This window comes from Mchenga conophoros, linkage group LG9 (genome assembly GCF_057382185.1).
Source record: "Mchenga conophoros isolate Kocher_MC1m ecotype Shallow Benthic linkage group LG9, M_conophoros_male_GT1.1, whole genome shotgun sequence".
Classification (NCBI taxonomy): Eukaryota; Metazoa; Chordata; class Actinopteri; order Cichliformes; family Cichlidae; genus Mchenga; species Mchenga conophoros.
In genome coordinates this window covers 34,110,717-34,136,659 of record NC_140534.1, presented here as the reverse complement: position 1 = coordinate 34,136,659, position 25,943 = coordinate 34,110,717, and the positions used below count along the sequence as shown (strand labels likewise).

The 25,943-nt window shown below is 41.7% G+C and overlaps 1 protein-coding gene across 1 annotated transcript in view; it reads left to right on the top strand.

Annotated features, from left to right (window-relative positions):
• The window catches only part of LOC146567746 (sodium channel protein type 3 subunit alpha-like), a 263,377-nt gene that overhangs the window by 96,098 nt on the left and 141,336 nt on the right, over window positions 1–25,943 (top strand). The window contains exon 9 of the mRNA XM_085287781.1: window positions 5,827–5,890. Coding sequence (XP_085143907.1) covers window positions 5,827–5,890 — 64 coding nt within the window. The remainder of the gene's footprint in view (window positions 1–5,826; window positions 5,891–25,943) is intronic.

Below are 25,943 nucleotides of genomic sequence, written 5' to 3'. Positions count from 1 at the left end.
CATGGTAGGATTTGTAAAGAATTTATTCGTAAATTAGGGTGGAAAATAAGTATTTGGTCACCTCAAACAAGGAAAATCTCTGGCTCTCACAGACCTGTAACGTCTTCTGTAAGAAGCTTTTCTGTCCCCCACTCGTTACCTGTATGAATGGCACCTGTTTGAACTCATCATCTGTATAAAAGACACCTGTCCACAGCCTCAAACAGTCAGACTCCAAACTCCGCCATGGCCAAGACCAAAGAGCTTTCGAAGGACACCAGGAAAAGTATTGTAGACCTGCACCAGACTGGGAAGAGTGAATCTACAATAGGCAAGCAGCTTGGTGTGAAAAAATCCACTGTGGGAGCAATTATCAGAAAATGGAAGACATACAAGACCACTGATAATCTCCCTCGATCTGGGGCTCCACGCAAGATCTCATCCCGTGGGGTCAAAATGATCATGAGAACGGTGAGCAAAGATCCCAGAACCACACGGGGGGACCTGGTGAATGACCTGCAGAGAGCTGGGACCAAAGTAACAAAGGTCACCATCAGTAACACACTACAACGGCAGGGAATCAAATCCCGCAGTGCCAGACGTGTTCCGCTGCTGAAGCCAGTGCATGTCCAGGCCCGTCTGAAGTTTGCCAGAGAGCACATGGATGATACAGCAGAGGATTGGGAGAATGTCATGTGGTCAGATGAAACCAAAGTAGAACTTTTTGGTATAAACTCAACTCGTCGTGTTTGGAGGAAGAAGAATACTGAGTTGCATCCCAAGAACACCATACCTACTGTGAAGCATGGGGGTGGAAACATCATGCTATGGGGCTGTTTTTCTGCCAAGGGGACAGGACGACTGATCCGTGTTAAGGACAGAATGAATGGGGCCATGTATCGTGAGATTTTGAGCCAAAACCTCCTTCCATCAGTGAGAACTTTGAAGATGAAACGAGGCTGGGTCTTCCAACATGACAATGATCCAAAACACACCGCCCGGGCAACAAAGGAGTGGCTCCGTAAGAAGCATTTGAAAGTCCTGGAGTGGCCTAGCCAGTCTCCAGACCTCAACCCCATAGAAAATCTGTGGCGGGAGTTGAAAGTCCGTGTTGCTCGGCGACAGCCCCAAAACATCACTGCTCTCGAGAAGATCTGCATGGAGGAATGGGCCAAAATACCAGCTACTGTGTGTGCAAACCTGGTAAAGACCTATAGTAAACGTTTGACCTCTGTTATTGCCAACAAAGGTTATGTTACAAAGTATTGAGTTGTATTGTTGTTATTGACCAAATACTTATTTTCCACCCTGATTTACGAATAAATTCTTTACAAATCCTACCATGTGGATTCATGGATTTTTTTTTTCACATTCTGTCTCTCACAGTTGAAGTGTACCTCTGGTGAAAATTACTGACCTCTGTCATCATTTTAGGTGGGGGAACTTGCACAATCGGTGGCTGACTAAATACTTTTTTGCCCCACTGTACCTCTGTAGACTTGATGTGGCGCAAAATAAAACGAGGACATCACATTTTCAGATGTTTGGCCTTGGTTTCATGCTGAAATATCGCTTTCCATGACATATTCTACAGACACAGGTTTACTGTGACACTTACCTTTCGTGCAACAGCAAAAACCAGAATGGCAAAACGAATTTGTGCTCTTTGTTAAACTGTTGGTGCAGGGGACATGCTGACTACTGTACTGCTGGGTTTTGCAAGAGTGTCTGTCTATTGTGGGTTGTGTGAAATTGTATCAGCACAGCAAAGAGGGTAAGGTAAAATTTGATGGAATGAAGCTACTAATAAAATGGCATTCTCCATCTGTGGCTCCCCAGGTCGACATTCCCTCAAAGGTCAGTGCTGTCAGCGTGGTTTACGGTTTAAAAAAAGGAAGATTGTACTTGTTAAAATGCAGTTGTTGAGTTTTTAATATGAACTCAAGGGAAAGCACTTTGTAATTTTACATTACCTGTCTGATAACAGTGATTCTGTTTGCAATGAAGTGGTTTATATCCAAAATTTGCTGGTGAAAATTAAAATATGAGTCCAGTTTAATGACACTGTCTATGTTAGGAGTGTGTGAACAGCAGTGCACCTTCTTTCTCCACCACACCCCTTGTTTCTCTTGTGTGAAAGCTCTGAATGCTGTTTGTTGGTTTTATCGAAGATTTTGGTCTTTGTCTTGCATTTGAAAACAGTAAAAATGTAGGAGCTGCTGCTGACAGACCTGCAAGGACCTGCAGTTCCTCTAATGCCCACTTGAACCTGGATTCGAAAGTGAGTCAGTCTTCATAGACTCCCAGCAGAAATAAGCATGTTTACAGCATATGGCAAACATCAGTTTTGGTCTCTAGCTAGTTTGTCTTTATAGGAACTGTATCCGGGATGAATTTGGTATTTCTAAGTTCAATTCAATTCAGGTGGCTGCTAGCTGAGCATGTTTGTGCTGTTGGTGCCTTTTGGAAGTATTTTTAATGCAACAATCTGACAAATAACACGACTGTGCATTCAATTGTTTTAAAAGATTGTCAAAAAAGGCTGTGTTCCAGATTTGGTGAGTGAAATTCTAGAATTTTCTACAACATTCTTGTCACATTTCTGAAGAGAGGACCCAAAAGCAGACAGAACTTGATCTTAACAAAATGCAAGCTGTTTATTAAGGGCTGATAGAAGATCAGACAATGATACAAAAATAAAGGGCAATGAAGGCTTACACTAACCAAAACTAGACTGGGAAAATCCACTGTGAATATGGGGGGAGGTGAACTGATGTTCTGCCAAAAGACAAAGAAGAACTGACACAATATACACAGACAGGTGATTAGTACAGTAGAGACGGCTGGGAAACACAGCTGGAACAATTAGACACAGAGCCAGGGGAAGCAAAACTAAACACAAGCATATGAGCCAAGGACTATCAAAATAAGACAGAAAACCCACTGAGACGCAGACTAAGACACACAACTTGACGTGGGAAGACAATAGGACACATGGAAAACTGACATGGTAGAGGAGAAAGATGGAGAGAGCGAGGCATACATGAACAGAAGGAAGAACCAACATGACACATAGAGGGAATAAACAGAGACATGACAGAGGACATAAATAAAGCACATGACTGACTCTCAGAGGAGACACAGGGATGAGACAAAGACACAAAAGGAACTTAACAGACAAGAACAATGAATCTGAAATACAAATAAACTCAGAGAGACTAAAAGAACTAAACTCAAGACTAAACTGTACAAAGCTTGAACTTAAATCATCATCATCATACAGATAAACTCTAAACGCTGGGTCACCCAGGACCATGACGCTTCTAGGACAGATGGCAGTGGCAAAGCTATAGTTGAGGCTTCAGTCTGGTACTTTACAAATCAGTGGGTCCCTGTGGCTAATCCATGTGTTTGTATAACACTTATCTACTTGGCACCAACATTATGTTATTTTTTTAAGGGTTTGTCTGATTCCTCAAGCTCACAGATATTTCTAAGCTATGTTCTTCAGTGAGTCCTCTTGTTTAGAAGAGGAATGGTAAAGGTTAAATACATTAATTCCATCGTCAGGAGGGACTGCTGTATCCTCAAACCACAGCTAAAGTTAAGAAGTGCTTGTTTTCCTCCTGCAGACTTGCATTAAAAGCTTTTGAGCTTGTTATGACGGATACTTTTGTTCTCAAGCGTGTCTGGCACAAAGGAACACCCGAAGTACTTCATGTGATGATGTTAAAGTGTATTAATGTACTTGGAAATGGCTTGTGGTCAGATCTAAGTGTTGAATAACTGCTCAGCAAACTGTGTTTGCTGTAATGGTTATGGTTTTACCACCTCACAATCTGAGTTTGATGAGTTTATTGATCGTGCTGTAGCACAGACAGACAGAGGTGAGCACAAACTTCCACCGACACAAAACAGTCAGGACGAGTTGACGGCGCTCACCTGAATCCTGATGAAGTTTGAACATTTCAAGTTTTTATGAGGAGCTAGCTTATTGTAGCACAGATGTGGATAAATGTGTGCAGATTAATCATGCAGCTCATTGGTTTTTGTGACCTCAGTTCTCATGGTTACCTGACAAAAGTGATTTCAAAATGATTAACTAATGTTGTGCAGTATCAAAAATAATTAAATAAATAAATAAACATGACACAGAGGTGGAATATAAGAGACCGATGTAGATGTCGTGTCGCCACATGTTGATTTTTGGAATGTTATGATTTTAAATTAACATATTTCATCTATTTTCAAGTGGAATTTAATCTTTATTTTTACAAGTAGTCCCACTGAAACCCAATGTCTCATTTGCAAGAGAGAGCTGTTCCAGACAAACATTAAAATTACTATAATATGTCTAATGTAGTGAGATAGGAATCCAAATCCATGATCCAGTAAGAAGTTCTATTGAACAGATATAAAAAAACAAACCTGTGCAGAGAATAGGCAGGATAAAGTGTGTCCGAACAGAAGGAAGAAAGAACTAAACTGAGGTCCATGGAAACAAACAGGGAACAGGTTAGAAACCAGGACAAACATGATGGTGAACAACAGACTCAAACAAAACAAAGGAGAAGACATTCATATACTTGGAGGACAGAGGGGTGGAGACCGGCGGGGAACAAAACACAGGTGAAGATGATCAAAACAATAAAACTCAAAACAAGAAGAAAGAGAAAATTCAATCAAATCAAAAGCAAAACAGGAAAAACGGAAATGAGCAGACATAAATGAAACAAAGAAAACATGGAAACATAAAGGACATGCTAAACATAGATGACCTCTGTCAGGAAGAGTGACTACGCCCCTAATACTAGTATTCAGGTGGCGTTATAATAAAATTCACGGAGGTAAGAGTCGTCATGAAATGAGAAACTATGCATAGGTGACAAAGCCATTTTTGTATCAGATTGTAACCTGTTTATTTCTGCTGTAACATTAACATGGCAGTCTGTGGGCATTGAGTCACTGCTGGCGTTTCAAGTGGACGTTAGAGAAATTGCAGTTTTTTGGCACTTCCTTGTTGGCTTCATTTTTCCAACCTGGAAGTCGCTTCATGCTGAAACTGAGCATTTAGAGAAGCATGAAGTTTTGGCTCATAGGGCTTATTTCTGTGTATTCTGACGTCATTATGTAACAGTTTCACATATTTACTATGAGCATCCATCATTTTAACAGTACAGTGTATGGCAGGAAATTAAGAACAGCAGAGCAGATCCACTTTAGGGTTCGGGGAAATCAACCTCGACTGATGACAAGCACCAAAAATATTCTGACATGCCACATTAGGAATAAGACTGGTCTAAATTACAAAATAAATGGTCCCTGAATTCCATTTAGCAGCTTCAACATCACCATTTCCCTCCAACAGGAGACGACACAACACATTCTTAAAAATATCTCGTACTTTAGCACAATTACAAACCCAGTTTTTATACAGTCTGGCGTTTGTTTTTCCTCTGTGAACACGTGGCTGAAACTAGCTTCACAAAAAAGTTTAATATTCTTTCTGCAAAGGTTTGTCTCTTGCTGTAAAGGTCTCGCAAGCCTTAAGTACAGTGTCATCTTTCACTGTATTATTCATCCTCATTACATCTCAGCTAGTGCAGTCTATCAGGTAAGAACGATGAAGAGGAGTTCCTGTGCAGTGCACACAGGAGGAAGAGGGACATGTCAGCGAACGCCCACGTAGTCCTGAGGAGAAGCCTGATCAACATGATGACTGAAAACACCTGTGTGGCTCAGTAGGGGGGGAAAGGGGGTGAGGAAGAAGAGGATTCTCCAAAAGCTAGTTTCAGATTTAAATCTCACCTTCTTCCTTTTTTTTAATTTTTATTTTTTTTATTTTAGACAACTTCTACAAGGTGGAGGGAGCCAAGGATGCCTTAATCTGTGGGAACAGCAGCGACGCAGGGTGAGTCAACAGTTTCTCTTGTTCCGCTGTGAAGGTGGGAGACGTGGATTTGCCTGGGTGTGATTTGATTCTGAAGTTCATGGTTACACTGAGTGTGATTACAAACCACTGAACCAGTCAGGGCCACTCACCCTGAGCCTGGTAACGCCTGAAGTTTAAAAGAGAGTTTTAACAGACAGTTGTTTGGTTTCCCTCTGTAACCACTTGGGGGTTACAGAGATGTTCCCCTTGTTGGTTTGCCAGTCATAGCAGATAAATGTAGCACAGTTTCAAGATGTTCTGAGGAGCGATGCGTTACTTCAGGCAGAGCCTTGGGAAGAAGCTCCATGGAGTGGGGGGGTGTGCTGTGGAGATGATGTAACATGTGTTGGGTTGTAATTTTTTCACAACCCATATGAAGAAGAGCAGTATGAAAATAAATGCTGTGAAATGTTTTCTGATATGAAGATGGATAAATATAATATTGTTGTATGAAAGCATAATCATCTCTGAAAACATCCAGAAAATATAGGCTGCATACATGCATATGGTGACCGACCACTGACTCACAGCAAAGCTGGATTGGAGCAATAAATGTCAGCAATGAAACAGTGACACTGACACTGTAATTTACTCAGAAAGTTGACATGCGGAGACAACAGCACACAAATGAGGACTCCCTCATTGGTTTAATATCAGACGACTCTGTTGTTTACCAGCAGAGCAAACACAGCTCTGCGATGGCTAATGAGAAAGTCAGATTTACAGAATATCTGGATGGTCAGGTCCTTAACACTTATTTTCACACATTAGGTAAGAACTGTTGGATTATTGCCCAAAATTCAGTAACAAGCTGTGTGTGTTTGGTGGCAGGACATGATAAGATAAGATAACCTTTATTAGTCCCACGTGTGGGAAAGACTTCACTTCCTAATAATGATAAATTGGTCTTACCTTTATCCAGTTGCTAGCGTAGTAAGGTCCCAGTCACACAGACTCGGGGACAATATTTTTCTCCTACCTTGCAGCTGCTGGTTTCTGAGAAAAAAACACAAACTGGAAACTGAGGCCGTTTGGTTTCAAAGTGAAACTTGTGCCTTAGCTCTAAACTTTTACTTTGAAAGGCCTCTATTCCAGCTTGCATCATACTTTTTCAAATTTCACTAGCACTTGGCTCATTTTCAGGTCCCTAACACCCGAAACACTCCCAAAGAGGTTTTGGGGGCAACACCCTCTTTGTGGGGAATTCATCTGGTGACTGCCGTCAACCTCAAGCAATCATTTGCCAAGAAATCAAGATTTTTTTCCTGTAGCGACTGGAAGTTGAAGTCTCTGGGCCTGCATGATTGGGGCATAAACATTATAGCTCACGGGGGTATCCTCATGTGAGGGTGGTAGCAATCTGGTGTCAGGGGGTAGTGTTAAGTGGATTTATCCCAAAACTGTAGTTTGTGTTTTGTTCCAGGTGTTTGGTTAAAGTTGGAGCACAAGTTGGTTTGGCTCAGGATTTACAGTTATTACAGTTGGCGCACTAGGTCATTAGGGTCATTTCAATAAGTGCTGATTGGCACTTTTTAGAAGTCAGTAGCATTTTTGCTTGCTGGGTTGATGGGCTTCATTGTTGGTGTATGCAGTTGCAAGATGGTCTCTTGTTTATATAATTTTTTTCCAGTGGTGTGGGTGCTTGAACTGAAGGGACACAGCGTACGCTGCTGTGAGCGGGTTAATGATGTGATGTAAGCATCATCAGAGCAGCATCACAATCATGGGCTAGGTTTTGGTGAGGTGGCGACGGATCAGGCTTTATGACATTTATCTATATTCCTTGTTTCCCATATGTTTATTATTATTAATATTATTATTTGTACATGTATGCCTTTGTTTGCTTGTCACATTAAAAGTCCCACTTTAACCATGTGCAAAATCATCCATCACCCCCAGTATATGACCTTCGGCTGCAGTTTCCAGCTTTCTGCATCCTGAGGTTCAGCTGAGCTTGGGGCTAAAAATGCATGTGTGAAAAGCTTTGGCTTCACCACGACGAAGAGCTGAAAACATCAATCTCTCTTTACTTTCCTGTCAATCATGCAGCATAGCAGTTTGTCCCTCACAACCTTTAGTTATCACTTTATTGAATGTTCTTCACATTCGAATCTGTCTGATGATTTTTCATACTTTGGCTGACTGTTTCGAGCTGTTTGAGGATGTAAACAACAAAGAGGGAATGAGATTGGGCTTCATTTTGTTCCCGTCTCACCTGAGAGTCCAAATAAACAGCAGGCTGAGTCTTTAGTTCTGCAAATATTTTTCTCAGACGGAGGCAGAAATGATCTGCTGGTGGGGTTAAATTTCAGTGGAAGGAGACAAAATGCAAAGATTTTCTCACTAAACTGTCCTTAGCTAAAGTAAAAACGTGCTTGGTGGCAGTAGACACTCCATCTTTAGAAACATTTATGCTTTTGCAGAACCCGTGCATGTTGGTTTATAGTAACTTCATCATCCCGCTATGAATGCATCTGAAATTACCTCCTATTTTCTGTCATTTGGCTCCAGACCGCATTCTCATATTTTAAAGTTGAATCTTTGACTTATTTCTTCCTCTTGCACTTTGAGACCTCAGTGAGAAATTCTGCTTTTTGACTGAAGATGGATGGAGGCTGATAGAAACATGTTAGCTACTGCATGTGGAGTAGGCTTTTCTGGACACCACAGAAAGACAATCACCAGTTTGCAAAGGAAATGGAAAGAAACAACCAATCTCTCCATTACCAACAGTTATATTTTAGGTCTCATTTCACTCATACACAATATCTGCTTGTTTTACTGTTTCTCTTCCAATATGGGAAAGGTTGTTGGATAATCTCATTAGAGCAATGTTGTCATGTCAGCTGTAGCTCCTGCTGAACTTTCTGGCTCCATTTTTGGCCTTTTTCTTGTTTAAAATAAAATGACCTAAAGTCTAAAGTGAAATCTCATGTTTGTAATTTCCAAACCTTTCATTAGTTGCTAATAATTACTGAAGTTGTGTGTGATACCTCCAAGTGTCAATGTGTCCTTAGTCGAGACTCCTTGGGACTCAGAAGTGACCATATTTAGACAAGAGGCTGGACTGTGAAGCTACCAGCTAATGCAAGCAAGCTGCATTAGCTGGTACTGATCAGGAAGCTGCATTCATACGTGTGCACAGCACATCTGCTGATCTGCTAATTAATGCTAATGAAGAAAAATTCACTCACTCAAACAGAAGCACAGATATTGCAGGCAGGCTGTAACGCACAGGCTGTCACCATCCACCTGTGACTCCTGTGAGTCGTAGCACCCACTAACTTTACACCTTAGAGAAATCTGAATGCATGAGTGAATAAAACCCCTGCACAGTTAATGTGTTGGAGGAAAATAGCGCTGCAGGCTAAAGCAGGGATTTTTTTTCACATATCAGGCCGTAAACATGATTATTTCTGCTGAGACATTTTAACATTAGAGCCTATAAGTGCAGTTTTTGTCACTTCCTCATTGGCTTCATTTTTCATGTTGCTGCTCTTCGATCCTGCCTCAGCGTGATGAGATGGTATGAGCGTGTCTCATCGTGTGTTTGGATCTTGCTGCTGGTGTCGTGTGCTGGACTGTTGTGTGACATGTCAGAAAGGAGAAGCGTCTGACCACGCTGAGAGCAGGACACTGAGTGACACAGCTATGACAGTACTGTGTGTGTGTGTGTGTGTGTGTGTGTGTGTGTGTGTGTGTGTGTGTGTGTGTGTGTGTCAGAGAGAAATAGACCATCACCCAACTCCAAGTAGCTGTTCCTCTGGGGAGACGGTTAGCCTGAAGCTAACTGACCACGTTATTTGAAACTGATGCAAACAGGACTAGGAGGCAAGTGAAACAGGAAGTAAACAGAAACATACTATGGCATGAACCCGATGAGGAGGAGGAGGGGAGGAAGATGAGATGGTGCAGGAGAAGTGAAGCAGAAAGGAGGATGGGTGGAGGGAAAGAAAGAGGAGAAGATACAGAGGGCAGAAGATAAACGAGGGAGGAGATGGACAGAAGGCTATTAGATGAGACGGGAGGGGGAGGAGAAGAGAAAACAGAGGGATAGGAAGACGAACGAGGGCAAGGCAAAGCAGAGAAGATAACAGAGGGAGAGAGAGAAAGCATGTGAAGAGAAGGAATAAAGAAGAAATAAGAGATAAACAAACATAAGGTGAGGAGAGAGAGGCAGAGAGATGTGTTCAGTAGAACCAGGCAAAGAAACATCTTTTAGATCCACAGAGAGAAACAAGAGAGAGGAAGTAGAATGAAGCAAAAGGAGAAAAGTAAGGAGGTAAAAGAAAAAAAGACACGTGGGGAGAAAGAAAGATGAGGAGGAGCAGGAGAAGAGGGGACAGTGAGAGGTAAGGATGATGAGGTGGATCATCAAAAAAGAAATGAAAGGAAGAAAAGAGGATAGAAAACATAAATGAGTGAAAACAAGCACGGGAAGGAGGTGACCCGGGTGCAGAAGGTGAAGTTGAACAGAGCTTAAAACTCCAACATAATATTATAAAAACACAGTGAATCCGTGCAGCTTGCTGCATCTGAGGAGTTAGGAGGGTAGGGAAGTTTCCCTTATCCTGTTTGTCAAGCTAACAAAGCATTCTCATCCCGAACTGGCCTGTTGTTGTCCCTACGCAAGGTGTCCTTTGGTGTTCGTTTAAATAAAAGGGGAAAAAAGGGTTGAAGCCCATGTTAGGTAGAGGTGCTGCTGGCATTCATCACCTGGTTTGTCCATCAGGTGACAGGAAGCAAACTGCCGTGTTTGTGTTTTGCACCTGATTCTTGTCACTTTGCACAGCTACGCAGTGGATTGAGTTTGCGCTGCATGGATTCATTCATTCATTCACTCATGCTCAGCTCAGCAGGGTGTAAGTGTATATATATTATCTGCTAATGGAATACATCTTACAGCAGTCAGTGAAATGTGGCACTGATAACTGAAACTCTGAACCCATGAGGTGCTGTAGCCCAGGTTATGTGTTCAGCAGTAGTTGCTATGGTGATAGAACCAGGTTATAAAAGAGACCCACCTTCCTGACACCGAGACTCCTGAGTAAGGGCAGCGTTTCATGTTTGAGAGGAGTACCTTTGTTAGTACGATCAACAAATCGACCACTTAAACATCTCATAAGGCAACATTAGGGGTGCAAAGATACACAGAATTCACGGTTCGGTTCAGTTCGATACTTTGGTGTCACGGTTCGATATTTTTTCGATACAAAAAAAATGTTCATGCCTTTTTAATTTGTCATTTATTAAAATTATAAATGTATATTTTAACTCAAAAGTACAGTTTTTAAATTTAATGTTGCTGAAACAACCAAGTAATAAAAAAAATAAATCTATCTGATCGAGAAATCACTCATCTTTGGAAAAGAGAGTTTATTACAGAGAAATGTCTCTTTCCAAAATAAAAGCTCTACTATACGCTTCTTCTGGGCTATATTCTCAGCAGCATATTAAACATATCAGGTCCCCATAAGGAGAATCCTGTGCTAACGGCTGTCTAAATGACTCGGGTAAAGTTTGTAGCATGCGTGCTTGTTGTTTTTGTCTGCTTCCACTTGTCTTTGCACTAGGATGATGTCGAGTAAATGTGCAGTCATATTCGTTGTGTTCCTACTAGTGCTGTCAGCGTTAATCTGAAATGACGTTAAAGCCACAACACGGCAAATCTCCGTTAACGAGCTACCGCGGATCATCCGTGCGTGGGGCTGGACGGCCAACACGTTAACGAGCTAACTGCGCTAACGCACTAGTTGCCACCAATGTAACTGAGCATTGCGTGGCACATCCAACATACTGTTTTACTTTAGTCCATGACGCGCTTACCTTCAGGGTCATTCGTCACATGAAAACCAAAATAGTTCCAAACGCCAGATCTGAATGAGGGTGGGGGAGGTTCAATTTGCCATGTTGCAAGGAGAGCTTAGCTTCTGTCTCGCTAGCTTGCCCTGCGCTCAGTGAATCTGCGTTCGACTACTCCGCCTAGGCTGCACTGTCGAGAGCAGATTCACTGAGCGCTCAACACAGACAGCATCGTCAGAAGGAAAGTTGATAAAATAAATTAAAAAATGTTGTATTGTTCGATACATATGCGTACCGAACCGAAAGCACTGCATCGAACAGTTCAATATCGATACGAGTATCGTTGCACCCCTAGGCAACATGGTGACTCCTCGCAATGACCACCTTCTTCTTATTTTGAGCAATGATGACCTTGCATGCTCAGGATATTTGCATAGTGTGATCTGATTGGCTAGCAGCAGCACTAGCTCTTCACATATTGAATATTCCTCCGTTTTTTTAGCACCAGCAGCGCGAGCAGAGACGATGAGCCATATTCACATCACCTGTCACCTTGTTTTAACGTTGGAGCTGAATGTTCTGTGATTGCACTTTAGTCTGTTCAAATAAACGTGTCACCAGTCATTTATTCCTCTCTTTACCACAGCCTGGGAGTCCATATTTACCTTTCTACATGAACACGCACTTTCTGTGATGTTTTCTGTGCTGGTTTTGAGATTGGAAGCTTTTCTGTGGGCACAAAACGAGTCAACGGGCGAGTTATCAGAGAGAGAGCTGGAGGAGGGAGCGAGCGGTCACGGTAGCAATGTTGATCGCTGTGTTGTCTGCTTTCTGTGCTGAAGCTGCTCCGCTCGCGCATGATGCTGATTCGCTGAGCCTGAGGGCAAAGGTCACTGAGCTAACCCAGTCTGACATACACATTGTGACTCCTACAACCAGCTGCAACAGAGTCACAGGCACTTCATCAGACAAGCGCAGAGCATTTGTCAGGGCTGCGCAGTATTGGGGTAGAAGGAAATTGTCAGGCTGAGGGGCCATTTTGTTTTCGGGCTTGGTTCTGATTGGCTCTGATGTTACACTTTCAAGTAATGAGCAAAATGTGTAAAACTGTAATAAAAAGTGTGAGACACAGAAAAAGCTGTGTCTTATAAGCAGAGCTGGAGGCTCTTTCACGCTGCTCTCTCCCTGCGTCACACCCTCGGCTCTGCTCCGGAGATGCCGTGCCGACCTCACTCTTCACAGCATCTGGTCGGGTTAGGCTGGGAACGCTGCTGGCCTCGGGGGCAAGGTTACAAGCATACAAACATATGAAATATCTGATTACATGAAGGGGGGGGGGGGGGGGGGGGGGGGAGTTACGCTGAGGATGATGAGGGTATACACGAAGGTTTATTGGATTTATCGGCTGATGTTAAGTGCTTAAACCCACAGAGCACTGTCCGACTCTTCTTCTCCATTAGTTCCAGGTATCAGATTTGCAGGCATGTTTGATAGAATTATTGTTTGCAATCATAGTCTAAGTGCATGTTCAGAAAAGTTTTTGCAAGCTGAAACTATTGCATTAAAGTTTATCAGCCCTCTGTTTGTATTAATGCGATACTGCACACAGTACAACTTGTATGAGTCCGTGGATAAAGTACACCTTGTGCTAATTAATGCCAAGTCCACATTCGCCTTTTTTTATAAAAAGAAACGGACCAACTGCGGGCGCTGGGATATTATTTTTGGCATCTTAATAAGTTTGTGTGTCATTTTAAGTGATTTTTAAGTTAAACTGTTTGTGATATAACTCGTCTCGTGTTTCATCCGGGTGTGAAACAGCTGGGATGAAAGGCAGCACCTCCAAACTATAAACTACAAGTATAACTATGAAGTGTTCCCTCTGGGATGGGTGGAGTTCTTGCCCTAAGCAAGGGAAATGAAAGATCTTGGGATCTTATCTGTTAGTGTTGAGGTAGACCTGATTGCTGAGGTGTAAGCAGTAATGTGGGCATTGTACCAGTAAGGTCACAAATACAAACGGCTGAAATGAGCTTCCTCCATGAGATGCGTGGACTTAGAGGTAGAATGAGGAGCTCGACATTCGGAGTGAACTCAGAGTGAGATCTGGTTAGCATGCCTCCTGGTTGCCTCCCTTCAGATGTTTTGCAGGTATGGCTGAAATGTAGAAGACTCTGGGATGGACTACGAACCAAATGGAGAAGTTATATATGGCCGATCTGGCCGTGGGACACCTTGGGATCCCCCATTGAAGTGGAAAGATGGATTATCCTGATGCGTTAATGCTATTCTGCGTGCTATTTTCATAAGATTTTTTTTTCTTGGTTTTTGTTGCTGGAAATTTTTTGATTTTTACTTTATGGTCTCCAACTTAGAGTAAATCGCAGTCGAGTTGTAAACCGTCTGTGCCAGGAGTAAGAAGAGGGATAGTATTTGATGAAAAGCAACCTTGAAAACCCCCAATTTTGCTTTGCATCAGCTCATTTAACTAAGTAACTAGCCATGTTAGGAAGCAATGGAATTGGACTTGTGAGAAATCTCTACAATTTCAGGACCGGGACCACTCCTCCTTCACGCCCCTTCCGACCTCAGACTATAAATGCCCCCTTCTCCAATACCCGTTGTTCTCATTTCCATGCCCCACCCTTACCCCCCTTTTTCCCTCTCTTCTCCTCTTCTCTTCTCCTCCCTTCTTTCATTCATTTCTCGTTAGTACATGGGGATCTGCCCTGCCCGGGAGCCATCGCCAGTCCCCTTCGAGGCCTTCCCCAAACCGCAGCACCAGTTCATACTTCCTCAACCCTCTTCGCTCATCGTTTCTGAGGATGTGGTCCCAGCTAGTGAAACAAGATCAGTAAAATCTTAAACTCAAGTATAAAACTTCTAAAAACAAATTAGATGTATCGTGTTTATCTTGCCATGGTCAATGTCTACTTAAAGAAACTCCTTCTGCTCTTAATGCTGATGTTGTGTCACATCAAATCCAAGTCTAGAGTCGGCTCCGAGCTGTGTCTCAGTGCTGTTATAGAATAATGAATGTTGTGAATTAGGCCTGGTAGTTGTCCACAGTTTTTCATTTCCTCTGGCTCACAGTCAGAGTGATGTTCTGCAGATAAATCTCTTTCTGTTCGGAGCTGAAATGAAATACATGAATGACGGATAAACTGGAATTCAAACGAGGTAATCCCGCTGAGCAGAAACTCGTCGATTGGACAGATTTCAGTCATTCTTTAGAGAGGGAAGCCAATCATGACTGGGTTCAGACGTATTGCCTTTAATTAGTGCTGAAAACCATCACAAAAAAGTCTCCAAGCTATGACTGTAAATGTTTTAAGAAGAAAATGTGGTAAAATATGTGAGTGCAGTCCATCTGACATGCCTGCAAAGCCCCGACCGACAGCAGCAGACAGCTAAGATGCAGAATGACAGCCGACCCAACGGGCTGCCTCGTTACAGATGCTAATTAGCTTATTCTTGTCACTGGAGCTCGATGGCATGTAGCATGTGACCCATGAGGTCATTGGGAGGAAGTGGGTTTGTGCTGGGAGGAAGTGATCTGAGGCAGCCTGATTCTCCTGCTTCTGCTGCTCTGAGGATTCAGCAGAACCGCATCCAACCAGTCCCGCTTGGATCTGGATGCTCGTTTTCACCTGTCAGTTAATCATTTTCACATTTCAGGCAGTAATGAGTGTGTTCACAGTCACAGGAAGATTTAAGCCAACATTTTCATGGAAAAAAAACAGAATATAAAAAACAAGTTTTTGAAGTAACGTCCAGAATCCTCAAAGAGGAAATATCCCGTTTGTATGCACTCAAGTAGAGTTTTAACTCCTTTCATAAGTTCCATCTTGAGCCTGCACACTGCCACTGTACATTCAATGTAATATCTTTTAAGATAAGCACGATGGAGAAGTCTTTAGGGATTTGGTAAATGCCATCATTGCAGCTCTAAGTGCAGTCAAATCCTTTTTCCCTCTAAGTTTAACCTTATTTTCAGCATAATTGCTGTCTTATTTCTGAGAAAGGGATGAAACATCTTTCAGACAGACAAAAAACTGCATATTATTTATGCATGGGTCAGAGTTCTTCAAGTGTTTTTAGTCTGGATGATCCATCCATCTTCAGCTGCTTCTTTTAAAGCCCAGATGTCCTCCGTGTCCTTCAGCTCGTTCCCAGGCCAGATGGGATTTAAAATACCCAGAGAGTGTTCTGGATTGCATCCCAGGTGGACTCCACAGGGAGCCGTCCAGGAGGCGTCCTGATCGGTTCAGGTTTAACAGACTGCTTTGGAACACGAAGGAACGGCAATCTGCTCAGAGCTCAGAGCTCCTCACCTCCTCTCTAAGGGTGAACAGAGACTCATCGGGATGGAAGGAAATCTTGGCTGATTGTGGTGGTGATCTCATTGTTTTGGTCGCCAACCAAAGCTCGTGAGCAGAGGAGACAACTTGCAAGATAAGACTCTGACCTTTTCTTCTTCACCATCTTCAGTTACTATGATGTTACGCCCCAGTCTAGGGGTACAGGAACATAACATAAGAGTTGAAAAGGATTGACCCCGCCTTGGTCCCCAAAAGCCTACACAGAGGGAAAACCAATTTCTTCGTGAACAGTGGTTTATTGTCTAAACTGAAGCGTGACTCCGGGGTGAACAAAGGCCAAAATAACAAACAAAACCAGCTTAATCAGTCAAGGAGGTGCTACCTAAACCCTACGTGATGAAAAGAACAAACAAAAGACAAATGTTATGCCTAACTCCCTAACTGAATAAACAGGAGGAAACAATACAGAAAACAACAGGGCAGCTCACCCCTTCGGCTTCAGTGACTGTTTACAAGGTGCTATTTACAAGTGAAGGCTAATTTACACACTATATACAAGCTCAATAGGTCACGAGAATCACAAATATCACAGCGTTTGGAGGCCAGGGTCAGGTCTGCTGCTGCCCCAGGACAACTGCTAGTGAGGAATTTTGAAAGCAACCGCATGAATAGGGGACCAATCAGCAGCCGTCAGCTTATCCAATCAGGGACCTGCAGAGACTTAAAGACACAGAACAAGAAACAGCCACCAAAGCACATTATGGGTTGTATCCCAATTCAGGGTCTGCAGCCTTAAAGTACGCAGCCTCAACGATCCTCAAGGGCCGCGTACTCAAAGACCGCTAAGGCTGGAAGTGCGAGACTTGTGAAATGGGACGGTCTAGCCTCCGTCGCGCTGCCCAGGTTGCCTAGCAACCATGATACTAACCACTGGAAACGTGTCATACAGCTTTGTTTGACAGAAATGAAGGAGAAAATCTTTTGTTCATTTGTTTGTTTCTACATGAGCTTTGATCATTCTCTGTGAGATTAAGCTCAGCTATTGAACGGCGTATATTTTAAAGTAAAGGCTTTAAAACTAAGTTAGTACAAACGTCACTAATGTCACATAACTTTGCCGACATGTGGCCAACAGTAATGTTTAATGTTCTTCGTTATTAAACATTTGCACATAAATAAGTGACATAATATTCAGTACTTAAAGTTTACTCTTCGGCCGCCCCTCATCCGCCGTTTTTTTCTGCAAATTTATCCACACCCACCGCTGCGCTATGAATTGTGGGATATGTTGGGCCACGAAGTCTACACTGCCACAGTCTTAAAATTCAGGGAAATGAAGGACGCATTTCAGGGCCGCATTTCGAGCAGCCTTTGAATTGGGACAGCCTTCGGCGCGCCGCTGTGACGTAATCGGCCTTGAAATGCGGCCTTTAAGGCTGCAGACCCTGAATTGGGATACAGCCATGGCCAGGGCCATAACAGGGACGTTTGGTCTTTTTTTGCTTTTGGACAGGAACAAAATGTCACATCTCAGGTGTATAGTCTCCTCAGATCAAATCTAATCTGACGTCTAAGTCGACATTAGTGAGAGCTCTTACTGTTTGCTATAAGAATATGATTTGGGGGATTTCAGTGAATTATCCAAAAAAGTCCTTTTGTTTGTCGTTAACACACATTAATAGGAATACGTGTTGGTACACAGCAAAATCTCCAGTGTTAAATTAACACTGGAGATTTTCTAACATTTTGAGTTATTTTCCAGTGTTAGAAAATCAGCACTGCTCAGTGTTAGCCATTGTTAATCTTCAAAACTGACTAGGTTACTTTTAAACATATAACACTGTCAAAAGTGTTAATTTAACACTCAACAGTGTTGTATTTAACACTCAGAGGTGTGGGCCCATATAGACACTCTCTAGTGTTAATTTAACACTGGAGATTTTGCTGTGTACTTGGACCTCATGGGGAATCCCACCTAAGCTTCATGAACTGTGTGTAGTTACTAGACAAAAAAAGTTAGTGGACGGCTGATTCAGGTAAAAGAACTGGGTTATCTATGAAGGGAGCTGTTCCCCCTTTAATGATGGAACGCACTAACTTGAGGAGGGGATAGGCCTCCTGGATGCTTTCTAGGTGAGGTTTTTGAAGCATTAACAGATTGGTGGAAGCTCGAGGAAGATGCAGGGCACACTGGAGAGAATATGTCTCTGAGGTCACTCGGTATCATCTGCAGAAGAGCTGGAGAAGGTAGCAGGAGAGGAGGAAATCCAGTAAGTGTTAAAAAAATACCTGGATGTTATTCTGCCCAATGAGAAACTCAGATCTACTTCAGCCTCACGTGCCTGCAGTCCCCAATAAGAAAATCCAGCTGTGGCGAGAAGCTGTTTTCTCATTAAACCTTGAAAACAGCTCGAGCCTCTTATTTGCCCCATAATGTGACCAGAAAACACAAAAGCAAATTCAAAAGGTGGAGGTGTATGGCTTTAATCATCATTGACCCAGCTTCCTCTTAGAGAGACTCTGCTGTCATCGGAGCAGTTAGCGAGAAATATGGCTTGACCCAAGTCTGAGGAAATAGCTGCCGGGGGGGTTGAATTTCCTGGAATACACTGCGTCATATAGCTGATATTCATCATTCCATTAGCCTAGCGTTCACTGCTGGTGGTAGCCACGTCTCTGCCGCACAACTCTGTGTGTTCCATTAAATTAGTTTAGCATTAATTTCTGCCGATGCATTTCCAACTCTGCATCTGTGTGTGTTTGTTGGCAATTGGTGATACACCTCCATCTTCACCTGTGTGTGCATGTGTGTGTGTGTGTGTGTGTGTGTGTGTGAGAGAGTGACTGAATGTTGCACATGCCATAAAGCTCTCAGTGCACTCTCTTTCTGATATAAATGGTTAAAACATTATGTTAAAAGCTGCACTGATCAATAACTCAAGTACAGTATTGAGAACAGTTTTCAGAATGCAGGTTGATTTTGTCTGAGTGCCCGTGTGAGTGTGTGTTTCTGCCTCCCTCCGTCTGCTGTGGGTGTGTTTGGTTTGAGTTATGAGCTCTCCGGGAGGCTGTGAATGTGACATCTGTCCAATGTTTAGCCAAAGACACAAAAGAGGCTTCCACCACCTAAACGCTGGTCCACGGGGAGATAACTGAGAGAGTGTGTCTTTGTGTGTGTGTGTGTGTGCTGATAAGAGGCAGCACTAAAGCACTCTCAGTTCCTCGGTACAAAGAAAAAGAACTTTGATGAAACCCGCTCCTTTATCTGTGCAGCAGAACTGTTTGATCTGCGTTGGATACAAAGCAAATAAACTATTATTACTGCTTCTTCTTCCACTCCCAAAATATTGGTCCGATTAATGCAACGTGGATTGTATTTGTGAAAAAAAAAACTATATTTAATGTATGCTGTGCTCTTATAAAAAGGTTATAACCAGCTCACCAGCCACAGCTACAGCCTCTCCTCCGCTTCATGTCACTATAAGCTGTAAAAATCCTCAGTTATGAGATATTTAAAGACATTTTCTGGACACTTCATTGGACAACTTAATTTGTAATTATGTTTAGGGTGTAGCACTGCCTCTTTGATATAAAGTATATTAAATAAAATGTAATGTTTTATCTTAATACTATGAGTATTCACGGTTATAGTATCGAAGTTATATATCGAAGTACTCCGAACTTGGACCGCTTTAAACTAATTTCCCAGATATTTTTCAGCCCTCCTAACTCTGTAAGTACAGGATCTAAAACCAAAATGACCTTTGTCATTGTTTTATTTAACCATCAAAAAAGTTATAGCATACATGAAAGCTCCTTTTATTTTGATACCAGGCTTATCGTCAAGTTGTGGTTCTTTTTATAAAAATAACTTTCTATCTGTCATATTTATAAACAATCAAATATGTGTTGCTTTGTCCCCCAGAAATCTTAGCTCTGTGTGAAATATGACTATCGTAGATTATGGAAGGTAGTGACGAACATTTGTTCCCTCAGTTTGTTCTCAGCACTAACAGGATATTTACGTTGCCTAATGTGGCCGGTGCTGCTGTGGTTCTTCGCAGGTGTTGTGGTGGTTGGTAACATGTGATACATGTGCTTATGTTTTTGCTCCTTCAGCGTAGCCTCTAAAGTACTATTAGATGCTGTGGGGGTCTAAGGCTACGTTCACTCTGCAGGTCTTGATGCTCAATTCCAATTTTTTTGATCAAATCCTATTTTTTTGTCTGCTCGTTCACACTACAAATAAAATGCGACAGCAAACGCGCTCTAGCTGATAATTGGCGTCTGTCTTGTGTCAGTGATATAAAAGACGGATTTAATGCGACATGACCATCAAACAGCAGTCGTTTTCTAAAACATCAGATATGTATCGGATTCAGCACCACATACGAAAGTGACCCAGATCGGATTTGAAAATATCGGATTTGTGCCGTTGACACACTGTCATGCCATGATTGGATATGGGTCGCAGAGGGTCAGAATAATTGGATTTAATGCGCTTTCGCCTGCAGTTTGAACGTAGCCTAACTGCCTTTTTGATGGTTGTAAATGGTTATTTCATGTGTTTAGTCCAACTGGACTTTAGCATCTACACCTTTGTGCTTTAGAGTCGTGTCCAGGAGACTTATTACAGGAATGCTTTGACTGACTTTCATGTAACAGGTTCATGTACTTTACTTAAAGGTTGGGTATTTAAAATGAGGCTGAAGAACCAATTTTTTTTAAGGAAAATGTTTCTACACCTTAGAAACTTAACTTAACACATCATGGCCAACTGAATTAAAATGTCTTGCCACTGGGGATTTTTCCCAGTGCCCGTGAGAGCTGGCTGAGTGTGCCCTGAATAAGCGTGTCTTTGTGCTTTGAGGTCAGCTTTGTGGCCGTCCCTGATCCTTGGTTGCTAAAATGTGTTGTTTGTGGCGATATCTGACGAGCTTTATTTGACAGTTTTAAAATTTGAGATTCATTCTCGGTGGAAAGCATGTTGAATTTCAAACATAGAGACACAAGTAGATAATTAAATTGTGTGTTAAATTAAGTGGTCCTTCAGTGTTGTTTTTATCCTGCCTTCCTCCCCTTACCCCAACCAGACATGGCCGATGGCCGCCTGTCTGTGAGCCTCTTTGTGCTGGAGGGTTCTTCCTGTTCAAAACAAGGTCTTCCTCCCCACTGTTGCCAAAGCATTTGCCCCGTTTTCTCTGTATTATTGTAGAGTTTTCATCTTTATCTTATAAAGCGACTTGAGGCAACTGTTGTTTGTTTTTGATTTGGCGCTGTTTAAATGAACTGAATTGAAGTGAACTAGAATTTAAATTATCATTAATTTCTTCTCTCTATAAACTAATATCTGCATATCCTCCAGCATATTCATTTATGTATTTGTTTTTGGTCTATATCTTTTAACTTATTTGAGCTACCCCTACTCCTGGTCCTGGTGACCTAAACAGAGGACATGCTGGGCTTTCCATTTATATAAAATGTGTTTGGGTGGCCTCTTTTAGCTCCAAAGAGGAAGGAAATCATACAAAAGTTTTCCTCGGTTCTCAGGAGGATATAGTTATGTAGATTTTGTAGCTTCCACTTCTAGTCCGTTTGTAATCTACTGAGCTTATCTGAGCAGGCTCTGATTGCACACACGTAAGCACATGTTTCCAAAGCCATTTTAGATAAGCAAGAAAATGTATGAAATGTATTATCAGACGCAATCACAGCTGGAAGATCACATTCAAAGCACAAATTTGATGCTACCTGTGGTTTTAGGTTTCTTTGTTTGAGTTATACCATACACACTCACAATCCTACAAAACCCAACTTCTCCCTGAGTAAGGAGAGCTGCTATCGCTGTCCCTTTTTTCTTGTTTGTCCTCTGGTTACCCATGATTCAGTGTGTGTGTGGTGGGAGGGTTTGGTCCATCAGCACAGCTGACATGAGGGGTCATGATCAAGATGGTCGGCATTATCTTGTCTGAGGGAGTTGAACGTAGGCTGGAAGAGAAGGTCACGGTGTCGACTCTGATGCTGTTTTTCATCCGGTGGGTGTGTTCACACGCAGCTGTCTGCTGACAGTTTTATTTGTGCTCAGCTCAGGTGTCACCTGTCCTTTTGTGTTTGGACTGTGTGCTGTTGGTCACTTCTTGGAAGAAAAAATGCCTTTTTCAAAGAAAGTCTGCAGAAATCCCAGCAGTGTTATTGCCGTTTCCATCCCAGTAGGTCATATTTTTCTTGGTATTGTATTTTAATTAATGTTCTCTGACTCCATCTCGCCTGGTTCTTCAGCCTACGCCTGTGTTTCCACTGCTGCCTTGACCTAATTCTGCCCTTAGGGATCAATAAAGTTCATTTTATTCTTCCAGTGTGGGTTGTTCTTATAACTGAGTGTTGTCTGTAAGTAGCTGGCTTTTAATTTGATCCAGTTTATTCATCCTCCTCTGCCTCTCTACCACCAAATAATTATGAACAAATGTAAAGCTTGGCAGAAAACAAGCGATAAAGAGTGAGTTGTGTCTTTTTTGTCATTAGGAGGAGAAGCAGTTGTTAATTAAGTGTCTCCACTGTGGTTGTAGCAGCATAAGTGGAGCTGAATTTGCTTTGTGGCCAGAACAGATTAATTTAACCATAAATACAGTCGCTCCACAAAAATCTTAACTGAACTGTTGTATTAAAGAGGCTTTATTATATTTTATGCAAGAGATTTGACAAAGAACAGCAACAGTTACACCTAACAGTGTATATCTGAGAGAGTGAAGGTTCTCTTGAGAGGGGAAGTCTAGCAACCCATCATCGAGTCTCCTGATGGCCTCTGAAGGTGGATGGATTATCATCACTGCAGACCGGAGACACAAAACTGCCACAGGCCCGCCTACCAGTCTAAACACTGCATATACCGTTCATAACATAATACACAATAACACAAAGTAGTTTACAACTACATCTTTTATTAGCTTGAAGTTATATTATTTTGACATTTTAGGTTGTGTTCTGTTACCTTCCACATATCCAGTGTGCAGTGCAAAAATAATATTTCAATCACGCTTATTAGAGTCTGAGGTCTTAACAGATGACTTCCAAGACGATAACATAAACTTGACATAAAGATTTTTAAAAATAATTCATGGCTTAAGTCAGTGGTTCCCAAACTTTTTTGCTATGCCCCCCCCTTTTGGGTCTTTTTTCCCCTTTTCATACTGCGCCCCCCGTAGGGGGCGGGCCCCACACTTTGGGAAGCTCTGGCTTAAGTAAAACAGGATTCAATTAAATCAAGAGCAATTAGAAAATAAATGAAAAGTAGTAGAGATAAAATCAATAATAAAATAAAAAATTTGTCAATCGAACTTGGGCTACAAATGGGAACCAGAAAGGTTCCCTTACCAGAAATCTTAACCTTTTCCAACCTTTTATGTATGTGTGCACATCTATTTGAGATTTCCCAAACCATAACCTTTGTTAAAACAGTTTTCTCCTTAAACCCGATTAAAGTCAAAGCTTTACTTTCCAAAAGTCGTAAAACAAAAACACTAAGATACAGTAATCTGCCTTTCGTTGTTGTGTATGTAACAGTGTGAGTAAACAGTCTGACTGCTGCAGAGCTGATTCTAGTGAAATTATGGAGTCTGCATGAAAAATTAAATATGACAAAGTCCACCCTGGAGACCAAGGAGGAAGTGCTCTCAGAGAAATGAATATTTATTGATAAATAGGTTTATTGACATGGAATGCGTGGACACTGTTGACATGTGGGAGCAGATGGTGGCCATACACTGTGCATGAGCTCTGATCGATATCGTCTCATGCCTGGCCAAGTGATGTGACTACAGAGACATATGGCCAGCAGGAAAGAATAAATACAGATAAAATAAAGTAGACTGTGTTGATGTGTCTGACTGAAGCTGAAATTATCCTCCATCACTTGATACTCTGGTCAGATAACACCTCATAGTGGATTTATGGTTTAGCGACAGGAAGACACAAAATTTTCCATTACTTGATATCAGACGGGCCCGTATCCTCTCTGGAGACTTTGGAAAGATTTCACGTAAATGGGTGTAAATGCAGCTTTATGATGCGAAGTTCTGACCAAGGTTTAAGTTAAAGAACTTCATTAGATTAGTGAAAATGTTGCTATCCACAGATAAAAGTACAAGAAATGTAGCCAGTTGTTTTAATGGATCTGTGAGATTGTTGTTTGTCAATTTTAGAAATTTTTACCTGAAATCTTGTCAAACTAAAAACCTAAAACTGAATTTTAAAAGTTTTGCAGTCAAGGGAAAGTGGATTGTCACAATTAAATGAGCTGTCTCTGAGAGTCTTTGTAATGTAAAGCAAAGCTTTTCATTTACAAACTGCCAAGGATGTGATAAATTTACTAACCAAGTGTTAGTAGTGTGTTAGGTAATTCTACAAATAAACAGGAAGAATTTGTAGCCATGCGATTGGATTTTTGGGACCTGAAGTCTTCTGGTTGTCTTTTCTTTAGCTATGTAGTCTGATGTGTCAAAGTCCAATCGTGTTTGAACAGTTTTTGTTACCATGCTGGTAAACACGTTGCAGAGAGCAATAAAAAGACCTCCTGCTATATTGTTTTAGCTTTTCCAGCTGCACAAGATTGTTGTGATGACCTTCCTACTTTGACTGGACCTACCCTTTGTTTCCCACTATTTGTCTCTTGTGTTGTGTCATAGGTTCCCAGTAGGTAGACTTCATCAGCCCAGCCAAGAGCACCAGGCATTCTTTCTGGAGAGTATAAGAGCTAGGTGTTGTCAATCTTTGCCCCTGCGCCATCCTTCCAGCACTATGTTGGTGGTTTTTGGTTACTTCCAGCTAATGAACTATGTTCTGTTTGGGGGCTCGTCCGGGATTTGATGCTGAGGAGCTGCTGATTTAGTTCACAACACAATGGGTGTGTGGTCACACCTATAGTAAAAATTATCCTGAACTTATAATTGATATTCATATCATATAAAACAAAACATAGTGCTGTCAGTGTTAATCTCGTTAAAATGACGTTAACGCCATAACTGCATTAACGCGGCAAATCTCCGTTAACGAGTTACCATGGATTGCCCCATGTGTGGAGCTGGACGGCGTCAACGCATTAGCGCAGTTAGCTCGTTAACGTGTTGACACCATGGTGTTAACGTCATTTTAACAAGATTAATGCTGACAGCACTAAAAAGACTAACTGCTGAATAAGAAAAGACCATGCTTTGTTAGAAAAACATTATAAAATTCCCAGTGATGCAAATGACTAAGTAATTTCAATCCTTTTTATGATGATATTTTTTGTTGGGGGGGAACAATATCTGAAATCTGTACCTTTGGAAGCAATGGGAGAAAAACCCCAAATAAAATCAAAATTAACTGGGCCTGCTCAGTATTTTCATAGCTAACGCAGAGCATTAATGCATGTTAAGTCTTTAATTTTATTAGGTGGTGCATCTGTGTGGAAGCACCTACATTTCTTGTTTCTACTCATGTATTCATTCAAATTACTTTAAAAAAATAAAAAAGTATTTACATTTATTTTAAAGTTTAAAATCAGTTATTCAGAGCTTAAATTTCTTGGCTGCAAGAAATATTTGTAAGACTGTTTTTTCAGTGCTGATTTCATTTTATACAAGATCAAAAGTTAATAATTTTTTATCTTTATCATTGACACTTGCCAAGCTCGGTGTTCATTCTGAATGCAACAAATCTGCTCCTCAAATCTGAAGCTCAATAGTCTTTACCGTAAAGATACTGAGGTACAAGGAGATATGTGGTGTCTCTCACCAAAATGAAAAAAAAATTATTAAATGCAAATACAATTCATTTCAAGTTGGTGTGATCATATTCTAGTCCTTAAAATCAGTTCTTTGACCGGGAGGTAAAGAGGAGTGTGATGGAGGTGACACCCTCAGGAAAACTCT